The sequence below is a fragment of the Oncorhynchus clarkii genome, chromosome 20 (genome assembly GCF_045791955.1).
Source record: "Oncorhynchus clarkii lewisi isolate Uvic-CL-2024 chromosome 20, UVic_Ocla_1.0, whole genome shotgun sequence".
Lineage (NCBI taxonomy): Eukaryota > Metazoa > Chordata > Actinopteri > Salmoniformes > Salmonidae > Oncorhynchus > Oncorhynchus clarkii.
In genome coordinates this window covers 4,711,029-4,728,889 of record NC_092166.1, presented here as the reverse complement: position 1 = coordinate 4,728,889, position 17,861 = coordinate 4,711,029, and the positions used below count along the sequence as shown (strand labels likewise).

General features: G+C 43.4%; 1 protein-coding gene across 1 annotated transcript in view; it reads left to right on the top strand.

The window, feature by feature from the left end:
• Nucleotides 1-17,861, top strand: part of LOC139375798 (receptor-type tyrosine-protein phosphatase mu-like) — a 418,014-nt gene that overhangs the window by 197,737 nt on the left and 202,416 nt on the right. Inside the window, exon 12 of the mRNA XM_071117668.1 lies at nt 16,398-16,674. Coding sequence (XP_070973769.1) covers nt 16,398-16,674 — 277 coding nt within the window. The remainder of the gene's footprint in view (nt 1-16,397; nt 16,675-17,861) is intronic.

Below are 17,861 nucleotides of genomic sequence, written 5' to 3'. Positions count from 1 at the left end.
TTCACGTCTCTCAATCTCTCAGTTTTTCCCTCCTCTCCCTCCTCCTATCCTACTCCTCTTCCTCCTCCTCCTCTCCCCTCTCCTCTTCTTCCTCCTCCTCCTCTCTCTCCTCCTCTTTCACCTCCTATCCTCCTCCTCCTCCTCTTCCTCCTCTCTCCTCCAATTCCTTCTTCTCCTCCTCCTCTCCCCTCCTCCTATCGTCCTCCTCTTCCTCTTCTCCTCCTCTTCTCCTCTTCTTCCTCCTCTCCTCTTCCTCTCTCCTCCTCCTATCCTCCTCTTCTTCCACCTCCTCTTTCCACTCTCCTCCTCTCATCCTCCTATCCTCCTCCTCTCCTCTTCCTCCTCCTCTCCTTCCTATTCCTCTTCCTCCTCCTCCCTTCCTCTTATCCTCCTCTTCCTCCTCTCTCCTCACCTCTACCTTGGGCTAGAGCTCTCACATTGTATGCACATTTACACGTTATTATATCATATAGAGAACGCTTTCACTTGTATACATGTAGTTGCAACCTTGTTTGCACTGTGTTATAGAAATATGTGAGTGAGAGTGACTGTGTTCTCAGTAGTTTCTCTACCCCGTAGATTAGTGATAATCTTTAGCCAGCTACGCCTCTGAAATCAGTTAAGTGATTTACGTCACTGCTTAAAATAAACAATTGATGTCTTTGATCAGGGCGACACACACACACACACACACACACACACACAGACGGACTGACAGACACACACACGCACACACACAGACGGACTGACAGACACACACACACACAGACGGACTGACAGACACACACACACACACACACACACAGACGGACTGACAGACACACACACGCACACACACACACACACACACACACATAAACCGACAGAGACACACACATACACACAGACGGACTGACAGACACACGCACACACACACACACACAAACCAACAGAGACACACACATACACACAGAGACAAACACAGACAGACAGACAGACAGACACACACAGAGAGAGACACACACCCATACTGATGATGGGTCAGAAGATAGTGAGTTTCTCAGTGGTTTGATAACACTGCTCACCAGCTAGGTGAGACGATTAGCATTAAAGACAAGGAGGGAGAGGTAGATGAGTGAGAGAGAACTGGACGAAATATAGCAAGTAACACAAGAATGGAGGTAGGGGGGAGGGAGAGAGGGGGGAGGGTGGGGAGCAACACCCTCCTTCCCCTGGTTATCACACTCTCCTCCCCCTGGTTATCACGACCCCCCCCCCTGGTTATCAGACTCTCCTCCCCCTGGTTATCACAACCCCCCCTCCCCCTGGTTATCACACTCTCCTCCCCCTGGTTATCACAACCCCCCCTCCCCCTGGTTATCACACTCTCCTCCCCCAGCCTACCACATAAAAAAATATATCCGAATTTCAGGTCACAATCCAGTCGATACCAAGTCAAACCTCCATAATTAGTTGGCATCACACGGGGAGTGGTGGGTGGGGAGGAGGGCGGAAAGGAGTGTAGCAGCCGTTCACCTGTGTGTGTGTGTGTGTGTGTGTGTGTGTGTGTGTGTGTGTGTGTGTGTGTGTGTGTGTGTGTGTGTGTGTGTGTGTGTGTGTGTGTGTGTGTGTGTGTGTGTGTGTGTGTGTGTGTGTGTGTGCGTGTGTGTGTGTGCGTGTCTGTGTGTGTGTGTGTGTGTGTGGGTGTGTGTGCGTGCGTGCGTATGTGTCTGTCTATCTGTCTGTCTTTGTGTGTCTGTGTGTGTGTGTGTGTGTGTGTGTGTGTGTGTGTGTGTGTGTGTGTGTGCGTGTGTGTGTGCGTGTGTGTGTGTGTGTGTGTGTGTGTGTGTGTGTCTGTGTGTGTGTGTGTGGGTGTGTGTGCGTGCGTGCGTATGTGTCTGTCTGTCTGTCTTTGTGTGTGTGTGTGTGTCTGTGTGTGTGTGGGTGTGTGTGTGTGCTCCACGGTAGGAATACAGGCTCCCCCAGACTCCCCCAGACTCCCCCAGACCCCCCCAGGCTCCCCCAGACCCCCCAGACTCCCCCAGACCCCCCAGACTCCCCCAGACCCCCCCAGACTCCCCCCAGACTCCCCCCGACCCCCCCAGACTCCCCCAAACTCCCCCAGGCTCCCCCAGGCTCCCCCAGACCCCCCCAGGCTCCCCCAGACCCCCCCAGGCTCCCTCAGACCCCCCAGACTCCCCCAGACTCCCCCAGACCCCCCCCCAGACTCCCCCAGACCCCCCAGACTCCCCCAGACCCCCCGTGGCACCACGTCTTTTAACAGCTTAATCCTTTCTCCCTTTGCTTTTTTTAAATCCCTTTCTTTTTCCAATGTTCTGCTCAGGGGAGAGATGGTCGGGAGGCGTTTGGAATTAGGAATTAGCCACAATTATTTTGATGTAGCAAGAGAGAGGGGCCGTCATGTGGTGTCAGCTGTGGGATCTGAGGTGAAATAAACAGTTTTGTTATTAAAAGTTATGTATATTCTCTACCAGTTCGTCTGACCTGCCTCTTACAGAATTCATTTCGTGACTTGGGCAGGAGCTCACTAGAACTGAGTACCTAAATATAAAGAGTACCAGCGCCTATATCAGTCAAAGTCAACCAGGACGTTGTCCTGCCGTTGAAATCCTTTGTCTGGGCTCAACTAAACATTTTTTTCAGGCCACCTTCAGGCCAAATCCGAACAGTGTAAAAAATAAATAAATGAACCTATATATTTTATTTATTATGATTCAGCTAAAGACAACAGCAAAATACCAAGAGTTGCAGGGAATTATCTTTAAAACTGCAACAACAACAAACCAAAAAATTCTCAGCTTCATGGATAAATGTGTGGAATTGCAGGAAATTGGGTTAAAAATGGAGGTGGTACCAGCGTGTGGTGACAGGGAGTCGACGGCTCTGAGGGACATCAGCATGACATCAGGGATTACAACGGAATCATCACAGAATCACAAAATAGGACGCAAATTAGCTCGCCGTTATTATTATCTCCGTTATTATTATCTCCGTTATTATTATCTCCGTTATTATCTCCGTTATTATCTCCGTTATTATCACATTTGCATGGTAGGGAAACTGTCAAGGTAAAAATAGTTGATTTTTTTGTTGTTGTTTTTTTACTGCATTTTGTTCCAAAATGTGGACCCATTACAAAACAAAATGTATATTTCTGTTGTTGTGAAAAGGACTATAACTTTTCCTCAAGTGACGTGTCTGAAGGTTTTTCTGTTGTAAGTTCTCCTCTGTATACAGCAGAGACTCATGTCAAGCCCCACAGTACAATAGTTGCTACCGAAACAAAAATATTGTGTTATTTGAGAGACCGAGGTATTTCACCATGTTGGATAAAATGTGTCAAAACAATTAGAATGTTCAATTGATCCAAAAATCCACATTAGTATAAAATGTTTTTTTTTTTTTTTCTTATTCCTTTTTAAAAATTTGAATTATTCTGTTTTCGCTGTTTTGTTTCTCCGTGTTTCAGTTTTTACCCGTTTTATTTTAGCTTTCCCCTCTCAAAGCTTTTTTTTTTATAGAAAAACAACATTGGATGTTGTAAGTCCACAACAACGGTTAAAACCACATCAGTTTTGAGGTTTGAGAAAAACCCTAAGAAATTTGGATTTTTTTATTTATTAAACTGTGCACCAATCAGAGACCGTTGTTTGGTTAGTGGTGTTTCTGTTGCACTCATGTGATTGCAGAGATCGCAGAGTTCAATACATTTAGTTAATTTCCTACTAAGTTCAATACATTTTTCAATATTGTTGATTCCATGAAAAACAAGAAAGAAATGTCCTTGTTTTTTAAAGAAAAGCACATTTTTTGTCCATTAAAATAACAACAAATTGATCAGAAATACAGTGTAGACATTGTTAATGTTGTAAATGACTATTGTAGCTGGAAACAGCTGATTTTTAATGAAATATCTACATAGGCGTACAGAGGCCCATTATCAACAACCATCACTCCTGTGTTCCAATGGCATGTTGTGTTAGCTATTCCAAGTTTATCATTTTAAAAGGCTAATTGATCATTAGAAAACCCTTTTGCAGTTATGTTAGCACAGTTGAAAACTGTTGTCCTGATTAAAGAAGCAATAAAACTGGCCTTCTTTAGACTAGTTGAGTATCTGGAGCATCAGCATTTGTGGGTTCGATTACAGGCTCAAAATGGCCAGAAACAAAGACCTTTCTTTGGAAACTCATCAGTCTATTCTTGTTCTGAGAAATTAAGGCTATTCCATGCGAGAAATTGCCAAGAAACTGAAGATATTGTACAATGCTGTGTACTACTCCCTTAATGCTGACACAAGGATCAAACTGAGGAACAGACAGATATAGAGAAAGCAATCAATAAAGTGAGTGAGTCCAGGTGAGTCCAATGAAGCGATGATGCGTGTAACGATGGTGACAGGTGTGCGTAACGATGGGCAGCCTGGTGCCTTCAAGCACCAGGGAGGGGGAGCAGGTGCAGGTGTGACAAATTTGTATTGTTCAGAAATTCATTACTCACTTCGTTGGCTGGCCCTCACTTCATATTCATTGCCAAACCCACTGGCTCCAGGTCATCTATAAGTCTTTCCTAGGTAAAGCCACGCCTTATCCCAGCTCACTGGTCACCATAGCAGCACCCACCTGTAACCTGTAGCACGCGCTCCAGCAGGTATATTTCACTGGTCACCCCCAAAGCCAATTCCTCCTTTGGTTGTCTTTCCTTCCAGTTCTCTGCTGCCAATGACTGGAATGAATTGCAAAAATCACTGAAGCTGGAGACTTATATCTCCATCACTAACTTTAAGTATCAGCTGTCAGAGCAGCTTACCAATCATTGCACCTGTACATAGCCCATCTGTAAATAGCACATCTGTAAATAGTCCACCCAACTACCTCATCCCCATATTGTTTTATAAACATTTTTGCTCCTTTGCACCCCAGTATCTCTACTTGCAAATTCATCTTCTCCACATCTATCACTCCAGTGTTTATTTGCTAAATTGTAATTATTATTATTTTTATTTTTTTTAACCAGGTAGGCTAGTTGAGAACAAGTTATCATTTACAACTGCGACCTGGCCAAGATAAAGCATAGCAGTGTGAACAGACAACAACACAGAGTTACACATGGAGTAAACAATTAACAAGTCAATAACACAGTAGAAAAAAAAATAGTCTATATACATTGTGTGCAAAAGGCATGAGGAGGTAGGCGAATAATTACAATTTTGCAGATTAACACTGGAGTGATAAATGATCAGATGGTCATGTGCAGGTAGAGATACTGGTGTGCAAAAGAGCAGAAAAATAAATAAATAAAAACAGTATGGGGATGAGGTAGGTAAATTGGGTGGGCTATTTACCGATGGACTATGTAAAGCTGCAGCGGTCGGTTAGCTGCTCAGATAGCAGATGTTTAAAGTTGGTGAGGGAGATAAAAGTCTCCAACTTCAGAGATTTTTTGCAATTCGTTCCAGTCACAGGCAGCAGAGAACTGGAAGGAAAATTGGCCAAATGAGGTGTTGGCTTTAGGGATGATCAGTAAGATACACCTGCTGGAGCGCGTGCTACGGGTGGGTGTTGCCATCGTGACCAGTGAACTGAGATAAGGCGGAGGTTTACCTAGCATGGACTTGTAGATGACCTGGAGCCAGTGGGTCTGGCGACGAATATGTAACGAGGGCTAGCCGACTAGAACATACAGGTCGCAGTGGTGGGTGGTATAAGGTGCTTTAGTAACAAAACGGATGGGACTGTGATAAACTGCATCCAGTTTGCTGAGTAGAGTATTGGAAGCTATTTTGTAGATGACATTGCCAAAGTCGAGGATCGGTAGGATGGTCAGTTTTACTAGGGTAAGTTTGGCGGCGTGAGTGAAGGAGGCTTTGTTGCGGAATAGAAAGCAGACTCTAGATTTGATTTTAGATTGGAGATGTTTGATATGAGTCTGGAAGGAGAGTTTACAGTCTAGCCAGACACCTAGGTACTTATAGATGTCCACATATTCTAGGTCGGAACCATCCAGGGTGGTGATGCTAGTCTGGCGTGCGGGTGCAGGCAGCGAACGGTTGAAAAGCATGCATTTGGTTTTACTAGCGTTTAAGAGCAGTTGGAGGCCACGGAAGGAGTGTTGTATGGCATTGAAGCTCATTTGGAGGTTAGATAGCAGTGTCCAAGGAAGGGCCAGAAGTATACAGAATGGTGTCATCTGCGTAGAGGTGGATCAGGGAATCGCCCGCAGCAAGAGCAACATCATTGATATATACAGAGAAAAGAGTCGGCCCGAGATTTTAACCCTGTGGCACCCCCATAGAGACTGCCAGAGGACCGGACAGCATGCCCTCCGATTTGACACACTGAACTCTGTCTGCAAAGTAGTTGGTGAACCAGGCAATGCAGTCATTAGAAAAACCGAGGCTACTGAGTCTGCCGATAAGAATATGGTGATTGACAGAGTCGAAAGCCGAAATTTCGTCACTATGGCCTATTTATTACCTTACCTCCCTTATCTTACCTCATTTGCACACACTGTATATATACTTTTCCTATTGTATTATTGACTGTATGTTTTGTTTATTCCATGTGTAACTCTGTGTTGTTATTTGTGTCGCACTGCTTTGCTTTATCTTGGCCAGAGGTCGCAGTTGTAATTGAGAACTTGTTTTCAACTGGCCTACCTGGTTAAATAAAAGTGATCTGGCCTACCTGGTTAAATAAAGGTGATCTGGCCTACCTGGTTAAATAAAGGTGATCTGGCCTACCTGGTTAAATAAAGGTGATCTGGCCTACCTGGTTAAATAAAGGTGAACTGGCCTACCTGGTTAAATAAAGGTGAACTTGCCTACCTGGTTAAATAAAGGTGATCTGGCCTACCTGGTTAAATAAAGGTGAACTGGCCTACCTGGTTAAATAAAGGTGATCTGGCCTACCTGGTTAAATAAAGGTGAACTGGCCTACCTGGTTAAATAAAGGTGATCTGGCCTACCTGGTTAAATAAAGGTGATCTGGCCTACCTGGTTAAATAAAGGTGATCTGGCCTACCTGGTTAAATAAAGGTGATCTGGCCTACCTGGTTAAATAAAGGTGATCTGGCCTACCTGGTTAAATAAAGGTGATCTGGCCTACCTGGTTAAATGAAGGTGATCTGGCCTACCTGGTTAAATAAAGGTGATCTGGCCTACCTGGTTAAATAAAGGTGATCTGGCCTACCTGGTTAAATAAAGGTGATCTGGCCTACCTGGTTAAATAAAGGTGATCTGGTCTACCTGGTTAAATAAAGGTGATCTGGCCTACCTGGTTAAATAAATGTGATCTGGTCTACCTGGTTAAATAAAGGTGATCTGGCCTACCTGGTTAAATAAAGGTGATCTGGCCTACCTGGTTAAATAAATGTGATCTGGCCTACCTGGTTAAATAAAGGTGATATGGCCTACCTGGTTAAATAAAGGTGAACTGGCCTACCTGGTTAAATAAAGGTGATCTGGCCTACCTGGTTAAATAAAGGTGATCTGGCCTACCTGGTTAAATAAAGGTGATCTGGCCTACCTGGTTAAATAAAGGTGATCTGGTCTACCTGGTTAAATAAAGGTGATCTGGCCTACCTGGTTAAATAAAGGTGATCTGGCCTACCTGGTTAAATAAAGGTGATATGGCCTACCTGGTTAAATAAAGGTGAACTGGCCTACCTGGTTAAATAAAGGTGATCTGGCCTACCTGGTTAAATAAAGGTGATCTGGCCTACCTGGTTAAATAAAGGTGATCTGGCCTACCTGGTTAAATAAAGGTGATCTGGTCTACCTGGTTAAATAAAGGTGATCTGGCCTACCTGGTTAAATAAAGGTGATCTGGCCTACCTGGTTAAATAAAGGTGTTCTGGTCTACCTGGTTAAATAAAGGTGATCTGGCCTACCTGGTTAAATAAAGGTGATCTGGTCTACCTGGTTAAATAAAGCTGATCTGGCCTACCTGGTTAAATAAAGGTGATCTGGCCTACCTGGTTAAATAAAGGTGAAATAAAAAATAAATACAATTTTTAAAAAACTCCATATGTACAGTACATACTGTATTCTGGACATAGCTCATCCATATGTACAGTACATACTGTATTCTGGGCATAGCTCATCCATATGTACAGTACATACTGTATTCTGGACATAGCTCATCCATATGTACAGTACATACTGTATTCTGGACATAGCTCATCCATATGTACAGTACATACTGTATTCTGGGCATAGCTCATCCATATGTACAGTACATACTGTATTCTGGACATATCTCATCCATATGTACAGTACATACTGTATTCTGGACATAGCTCATCCATATGTACAGTACATACTGTATTCTGGGCATAGCTCATCCATATGTACAGTACATACTGTATTCTGGGCATAGCTCATCCATATGTACAGTACATATTGTATTCTGGACAGAGCTCATCCATATGTACAGTACATACTGTATTCTGGGCATAGCTCATCCATATGTACAGTACATACTGTATTCTGGACATAGCTCATCCATATAACTCCTATTGTACATACTGTATTCTGGACATAGCTCATCCATATGTACAGTACATACTGTATTCTGGACATAGCTCATCCATATGTACAGTACATACTGTATTCTGGGCATAGCTCATCCATATGTACAGTACATACTGTATTCTGGACAGAGCTCATCCATATGTACAGTACATACTGTATTCTGGGCATAGCTCATCCATATGTACAGTACATACTGTATTCTGGACATAGCTCATCCATATAACTCCTATTGTACATACTGTATTCTGGACATAGCTCATCCATATGTACAGTACATACTGTATTCTGGACATAGCTCATCCATATGTACAGTACATACTGTATTCTGGGCATAGCTCATCCATATGTACAGTACATACTGTATTCTGGACATAGCTCATCCATATGTACAGTACATACTGTATTCTGGACATAGCTCATCCATATAACTCCTATTGTACATACTGTATTCTGGACATAGCTCATCCATATGTACAGTACATACTGTATTCTGGACATAGCTCATCCATATAACTCCTATTGTACATACTGTATTCTGGACATAGCTCATCCATATGTACAGTACATACTGTATTCTGGACATAGCTCATCCATATGTACAGTACATACTGTATTCTGGGCATAGCTCATCCATATGTACAGTACATACTGTATTCTGGACATAGCTCATCCATATGTACAGTACATACTGTATTCTGGACATAGCTCATCCATATAACTCCTATTGTACATACCTTTTTCCTACTTAGATATGTTCCATACTATCTATACACACATTTATATCCCGGAGTTTGACATTGCTCGTAATTGCTCTTTCTGACATTTCTTAATATTTATTTAACTTGTGTATTGTACTATTAGACATTACACTGCACCTGCGTTAACATCTGCTAATCTGTAAATAAATAAACTTTGATTTGAAATAATCACACAAATGCCCACTGGTGTCAATACAGTTGTCATCCTGGGCCTGTAAGAAAACTTTTACTAATTCAGCCTTAGTAGGGGGGGAAAAAAAACTGTTTTCAGGTAGATTTTGTTGACAAACACATCAAATATTGAACTCTTCCTAACAAATGTGAAGACGCTGTCACTCTTTTAACACATTGCCTAAATCCACAGGAGAGACTGACTGCCACCTCCGCTCTCTCTCTCTCTCTGTCTCTCTGTTGTCTCACTCTGTCTCTCTCTGTCTGTCTCTCTGTTGTCTCACTCTCAGTTCAATTCAATTCAAAGGGCTTTATTGGCATGGGAAACATGTGTTTACATTGCAAATCAAGTGAAATAGATAAATGTCTCTCTCGATCTCTTTCTATCCCTTTCTCTGTCTTTGTGTATGTGTCTCTCTCTCCCTTTCTCTGTCTTTGTGTATGTGTATCTCTCTCCCTTTCTCTGTCGTTGTGTATGTGTCTCTCTCTCCCTTTCTCTATCTATGTGTATGTGTCTCTCTCTCCCTTTCTCTGTCTTTGTGTATGTCTCTCTCTCCCTTTCTCTGTCGTTGTGTATGTGTCTCTCTCTCCCTTTCTCTATCTATGTGTATGTGTCTCTCTCTCCCTTTCTCTATCTTTGTGTATGTGTCTCTCTCTCCCTTTCTCTGTCGTTGTGTATGTGTCTCTCTCTCCCTTTCTCTGTCTTTGTGTATGTGTCTCTCTCTCCCTTTCTCTGTCTTTGTGTATGTGTCTCTCTCTCCCTTTCTCTGTCGTTGTGTATGTGTCTCTCTCTCCCTTTCTCTATCTTTGTGTATGTGTCTCTCTCTCCCTTTCTCTGTCGTTGTGTATGTGTCTCTCTCTCCCTTTCTCTGTCTTGGTGTATGTGTCTCTCTCTCCCTTTCTCTGTCGTTGTGTATGTGTCTCTCTCTCCCTTTCTCTGCCGTTGTGTATGTGTCTCTCTCTCCCTTTCTCTATCTTTGTGTATGTGTCTCTCTCTCCCTTTCTCTGTCGTTGTGTATGTGTCTCTCTCTCCCTTTCTCTATCTTTGTGTATGTGTCTCTCTCTCCCTTTCTCTGTCGTTGTGTATGTGTCTCTCTCCCTTTCTCTGTCGTTGTGTATGTGTCTCTCTCTCCCTTTCTCTGTCGTTGTGTATGTGTCTCTCTCTCCCTTTCTCTTTCTTTGTGTATGTGTCTCTCTCTCCCTTTCTCTGTCTTTGTGTATGTGTCTCTCTCTCCCTTTCTCTGTCGTTGTGTATGTGTCTCTCTCTCCCTTTCTCTGTCTTTGTGTATGTGTCTCTCTCTCCCTTTCTCTGTCGTTGTGTATGTGTCTCTCTCTCCCTTTCTCTGTCGTTGTGTATGTGTCTCTCTCTCCCTTTCTCTGTCTTTGTGTATGTCTCTCTCTCCCTTTCTCTGTCGTTGTGTATGTGTCTCTCTCTCCCTTTCTCTGTCTTTGTGTATGTGTCTCTCTCTCCCTTTCTCTGTCGTTGTGTATGTGTCTCTCTCTCCCTTTCTCTGTCTTTGTGTATGTGTCTCTCTCTCCCTTTCTCTGTCGTTGTGTATGTGTCTCTCTCTCCCTTTCTCTATCTTTGTGTATGTGTCTCTCTCTCCCTTTCTCTGTCGTTGTGTATGTGTCTCTCTCTCCCTTTCTCTGTCTTGGTGTATGTGTCTCTCTCTCCCTTTCTCTGTCGTTGTGTATGTGTCTCTCTCTCCCTTTCTCTGCCGTTGTGTATGTGTCTCTCTCTCCCTTTCTCTATCTTTGTGTATGTGTCTCTCTCTCCCTTTCTCTGTCGTTGTGTATGTGTCTCTCTCTCCCTTTCTCTGTCTTTGTGTATGTGTCTCTCTCTCCCTTTCTCTATCGTTGTGTATGTGTGTCTCTCTCCCTTTCTCTTTCTTTGAGTTTCTGTGTCTCTCTCTCCCTTTCTCTTTCTTTGTGTATGTGTCTCTCTCTCCCTTTCTCTTTCTTTGTGTTTCTGTATCTCTCTTTCTCTCACTGTCTCTCCCTCTTTGTCTCTCTCTCCCTCCATCCTCTCTGTCAATCTCTCCCCCCCTCTCTCTCTCCCCCTCTTTGTCTCTCTCTCCCTCCATCCTCTCTCTCTCTCTTCCCCCCCCCCTCTTGCTCTCTACCTCCCCTCTCTCTCTCTCTTGCTCTCTACTCCCACTCTCTCTCTCTCTCTCTCTCTCTCTTGCTCTCTACCCCCCCTCTCTCTCTCTCTCGCTCTGTCTCTCTCTCCCTCCATCCTCTCTGTCTATCTCTTCCTCCTTCTCTCTCCCTCTCTCTCTCTCTTGCTCTCTTACCCCCCCTCTCTCTCTCTCTTGCTCTCTACTCCCCCCCTCTCTCTCTCTCTCTCTCTTGCTCTCTACCCCCCCCCCCTCTCTCACCTCTTATTAACCTCTTTACTCATTTATTTTTCAAACTCTCAAAGGTCACCATCTCTTTCCATTTCCTCTCAGTGGAGGCCTATTTGTTTAGTTGAATCACTACCCAGCCCCCCCGAAAACCAGATAGAACCCCTCACAGTGATGTCTCTGTCTGGGAAGGCCTCTCTGTCTGGGAAGGCCTCTCTGTCTGGGAAGGCCTCTCTGTCTCTCTGTCTGGGATGGCCTCTCTGCCTCTCTGTCTGGGATGGCCTCTCTGTCTGGGAAGGCCTCTCTGTCTGGGATGGCCTCTCTGTCTGGGAAGGCCTTTCTGTCTGGGATGGCCTCTCTGTCTGGGATGGCCTCTCTGTCTGGGATGGCCTCTCTGTCTAGGATGGCCTCTCTGTCTGGGATGGCCTCTCTGTCTAGGATGGCCTCTCTGTCTGGGATGGCCTCTCTGTCTAGGATGGCCTCTCTGTCTGGGATGGCCTCTCTGTCTGGGATGGCCTCTCTGTCTGGGATGGCCTCTCTGTCTGGGAAGGCCTCCTTAGCATGGAGAGAAAGTATCTGTGTAATAGACGGCTGTGTTAGTATTCTCCTCACACCAACGGACCTGTTAGCTACATCTATTGAGTTACCAGCTGTGAGAGAGAGAGAGAGAGAGAGAGAAAGAGAGCGAGAGAGAGAGCGTGTAGGGCAGGAAGAATAACAAACCTTGATTGGAGAGGCTTGTCTGACATTCATTTAAAAGGACGTGTTTAAAACTACAACACAGCAGCTAATTACCACCGTGATAGAACAGAGAAATAGAAAAGTCATTTCAGAAGTCACAAGTGTTTGATGAAAAGTTCAATCGAGACTGTCTTCTGCTGGGGGCGTCACTGACGTGCACTGTACACACCTCTCGGGAATTACGAAAACTGGAAACTCAAGTTTTCAAAAAAAGTTAATTACAGTCATGTTTGAACGTACAGAGAAAACGAAAAGGGAAATTTGCTAAATAATCTGTGTTACGAGGGACGGCAGGTAGCCTAGTGGTTAGAGTGTAGGGACGGCAGGTAGCCTAGTGGTTAGTGTGTAGGGATGGCAGGTAGCCTAGTGGTTAGAGTGTAGGGACGGCAGGTAGCCTAGTGGTTAGAGTTTTGGGATGGTTTGAATACCTGCCAAGGTGAAACATCTGTCCATGTGCCCTTGAGCAAGGCACTCAACCCTAATCTGCTCCAGGGACTCTGTACTACAATGGATGACCCTGTCAAACAACACATTTCACTGCACCTCATTTAAAAATATATATTTTTATTAGCAATAATTAGCTTGTTGACATTCGTTTTCTATCTTATCTCATTTAGATTTGTCTTTACATTCATACAGAATGGGACATTACCATAATGCCATAACAGAGGTGAGCTGTTTTTGTGCTTGTTCAATTAATTAATGAGTAGATAATGCATTTACACTGGTAGTCTACTGCAGAAACCCATTTACACTGGAATTCTACTACAGAAACCCATTTACACTGGTATTCTACTGCAGAAACCCATTTACACTGGTATTCTACTGCAGAAACCCATTTACACTGGTATTCTACTGCAGAAACCCATTTACACTGGTATTCTACTACAGAAACCCATTTACACTGGTATTCTACTACAGAAACCCATTTACACTGGTATGCTACTGCAGAAACCCATTTACACTGGTATTCTACTACAGAAACCCATTTACACTGGTAGTCTACTGCAGAAACCCATTTACACTGGTATGCTACTGCAGAAACCCATTTACACTGGTATTCTACTGCAGAAACCCATTTACACTGGTATTCTACTGCAGAAACCCATTTACACTGGTATTCTACTGCAGAAATCCATTTACACTGGTATTCTACTGCAGAACCCCATTTACACTGGTATGCTACTACAGAAACCCATTTACACTGGTATTCTACTGTAGAAACCCATTTACACTGGTATTCTACTACAGAAACCCATTTACACTGGTACGCTACTGCAGAAACCCATTTACACTGGTAGTCTACTGCAGAAACCCATTTACACTGGTATTCTACTACAGAAACCCATTTACACTGGTATTCTACTACAGAAACCCATTTACACTGGTATTATACTACAGAAACCCATTTACACTGGTATTCTACTACAGAAACCCATTTACACTGGTATTCTACTACACAAACCCATTTACACTGGTATTCTACTGCAGAAACCCATTTACACTGGTATTCTACTACAGAAACCCATTTACACTGGTATTCTACTACAGAAACCCATTTACACTGGTATGCTACTGCAGAAACCCATTTACACTGGTATGCTACTGCAGAAACCCATTTACACTGGTATTCTACTGCAGAAACCCATTTACACTGGTATTCTACTGCAGAAACCCATTTACACTGGTATGCTACTGCAGAAACCCATTTACACTGGTATTCTACTACAGAAACCCATTTACACTGGTATTCTACTACAGAAACCCATTTACACTGGTATTCTACTACAGAAACCCATTTACACTGGTACGCTACTGCAGAAACCCATTTACACTGGTATTCTACTGCAGAAACCCATTTACACTGGTATTCTACTACAGAAACCAATTTACACTGGTATGCTACTACAGAAACCCATTTACACTGGTATTCTACTGCAGAAACCCATTTACACTGGTACTCTACTGCAGAAACCCATTTACACTGGTATGCTACTGCATATATACTAATAAACTTAATTTCCTAGGCTAGAGTTCAGTGAGTTCAGGCCATGTGCAGCAAGCTAGAACCGACCAGCCTTGAAGATGAATGTAATATGGATGGTAATCTGACTTTTGGATTGGTTAATCTCTAATAAATTATGTTTGTTTGGAAACTATATGTATGAAAAGGTTATAAATAAATCTAAATATTGTTAACAAATATAGTTAATTAAATGACATATGTCTACATTAACAACCACTGCCTCCCCCGATGGCCTTTTCCCCAAAGTCTCAGATTATTAAAACTGAAAGTAGAACATTTTAGCTAAAGATCCAAACTACCCTGACTGTATAATCTCACAGAATATTGTTTTACATGGTTAGAATTCAGTGATGAATTATCCATATGTGTACCGTGCTCTTTAACCTCTAATGCTTCATAAGGTGTTTGACCTTTCACCCCCCAGTGCTTCATATGGTGTTTGACCTTTCACTCCCCTGTGCTTCATATGGTGTTTGACCTTTCACCCCCCTGTGCTTCATATGGTGTTTGACCTTTCACCCCCCTGTGCTTCATATGGTGTTGGACCTTTCACCCTCCAGTGCTTCATAAGGTGTTTGACCTTTCACCTCCCAGTGCTTCATATGGTGTTTGACCTTTCACCCCCCAGTGCTTCATATGGTGTTTGACCTTTCACTTCCCAGTGCTTCATATGGTGTTTGACCTTTCACCCCCCAGTGCTTCATATGGTGTTTGACCTTTCACCCCAAGTTCTTCAAAAGGTGTTTGTAGGGTTGTTAATGAACCTTGTGGTCCTAGTGAGGTCTTGGTGAAGCTCTATACCACACAACAGCCTAATTTACATGGGAACGGGGTTTGGGTCATGTCCCACAAATATTAGAAAGAGACAATATTGTCCCCCCGAAGTGGTGCAGTGGTCTAAGGAACAGCATCTCAGTGCTAGAGGCGTCACTACAGACCCTGGTTCGATTCCAGGCTGTATTACAACCGGCCGTGATTGGGAGTCCCATAGGACGGCGCACAATTGTCCCAGCATTGTCCGGGTTTGGCCGGGGTAGGCCGTCATTGTAAATAATAATTTGTTCTTAACTGACTTGCCAAGTTAAAACAAGGTTAAATAAAAAATAAAAAATATGTTCCTTCCTAGGTTTTATAGACACCCTGGTTAGAACATTTCTGAAATCAGGAAGGAATAAGTGGGAAATCCAGAATCCTAAAACCATGATTTCTGGGGAATTTTGGAAAAGTTTTTTGATTTTTTTTGCAACCTAATGTTGAAGAGAAACCACAGAGTTCTCTCAGATCCTTCCTTATAAAATAGTAATCCAGTATATCGCTATACTACCTCACTTAGTGCAGCTGGACTGGGAGGAGAGAGGTGTTTAAATATTAACTACTGCTGAAAGGCAGCAGGAGGAATCACAACACTAATTAACTGTCCCCTTAACGAGGGCAGGGGTTAGAGGTGAGAGGGTAGGTTGTGTCAGGACACCTGGGTCACAGACAGACAGGAAGAGGGAACCATAAAGAGATAGTTTAGGTTCGTAGAAAACATCTTAGGTGTGAGTTGATAATGGTCATACTACAACAGGGGTTCAACTGGGTTTCTTGGTATGCAAATGAAAACAAATTAGTTGGTTATTTAAAGTCTTACCTCATATATTTTACAAATATGCTTTGTTTATTCTAGAATACTGTATTCACATTTTTTCCCCTATCTTACCTCTCTCCCCTCCTTCTCCCACTCTTACCTCTATCCCCTCCATCTTACCTCTCTTCCCTCCTCCCACACCTTACCTCTCTTCCCTCCTCCCACATCTTCCCCCCCCCCCCCCCCCCCATAGTGGGTACCAGGTGGTGGTAGAAGAGGAGAGGCCTCAGAGGGCGAGGAGGGGAGCGGTTGAGATTCTCCGCTGTTACCCTGTCCCCATCCACTTCCAGAACTCCACGGTCCTGAACTCTGGGTACTACTTCACAGCTGAGTTCCTCGCCGTAGGGCTACAGGCTACTCAACCATTCACTGTGGGAGACAACAAGACCTACGGTGGATACTGGAACGCCCCCCTACTGCCGCAGAAGAGCTACAGCATCTACTACCAGGCGGTCAGCACGGCTAACGGGGTGGGTACCTCAACTAGGGATATTAAAGTGTGTGTGTTAATGGTTGTTCTAGTGGTATTATGGTAATGGGTACTGGAACGCCGAAGAGCTATAGCAAATACTACCAGGCTGTGAGTACAACTACTGGGGTTGGGACCAGTGGTAGCATCCACTCACTCACAAAAATACAGTTGAAGTCTGAAGTTTACACACACCTTAGCCAAATACATTTAAACTCAGTTATTCACAATTCCTGACATTTAATCGTAGTAACAATTCCCTGTCTTAGGTCAGTTAGGATCACCACTTTATTTTAAGAATGTGAAATGAATGTGAAAGAATGTGAAATGTCAGAATAATAGTAGAGAGAATGATTTATTTCAACTTTTTTTTCTTAAATCACATTCCCAGTGGGTCAGAAGCTTATATACACTCAATTAGTAGGTAGCATTGCCTTTAAATTGTTGGGTCAAACTTGGGTCTAACGTTTCGGGTAGGATTGAGGTCAGGGCTTTGTGATGGCCACTCCAATATGTTGACTTTGTTGTCCTTAAGCCATTTTGCCACAACTTTGGAAGTATGCTTGGGGTCATTGTTCATTTGGAAGACCCATTTGCAACCAAGCTTTAACTTCCTGACTGATGTCTTGAGATGTTGCTTCAATATATTTATTTATTTCACCTTTATTTAACCAGGTAGGCAAGTTGAGAACAAGTTCTCATTTACAATTGCGACCTGATCAATATATCCACATAATTTTCCATCCTCATGATGCCATCTATTTTGTGAAGTGCACCAGTCCCTTCAGCAGCAAAGCACCCCCACAACATTTGGGATGGTTTTCTTCAGCTTGCAAGTCTCCCCCTTTTTCCTCCAAACATAACGATGCTCATTATGGCCAAACAGTTCTATTTTTGTTTCATCAGACCAGAGGACATTTCTCCAAAAAGTATGATCTTTGTCCCCATGTGCAGTTGCAAACCGTAGTCTGTCTTTTTTATGGTGGTTTTGGAGCAGTGGCTTCTTCCTTGCTGAGCGGCCTTTCAGGTTATGTCGATATAGGACTCGTTTTACAGTGGATGTAGATACTTTGTACCTGTTTCCTCCAGCATCTTCACAAGGTCCTTTGCTGTTGTTCTGGGATTGATTTGCACTTTTCGCACCAAAGTTCATCTGTTGGAGACAGAACGCGTCTCTTTCCTGAGCGG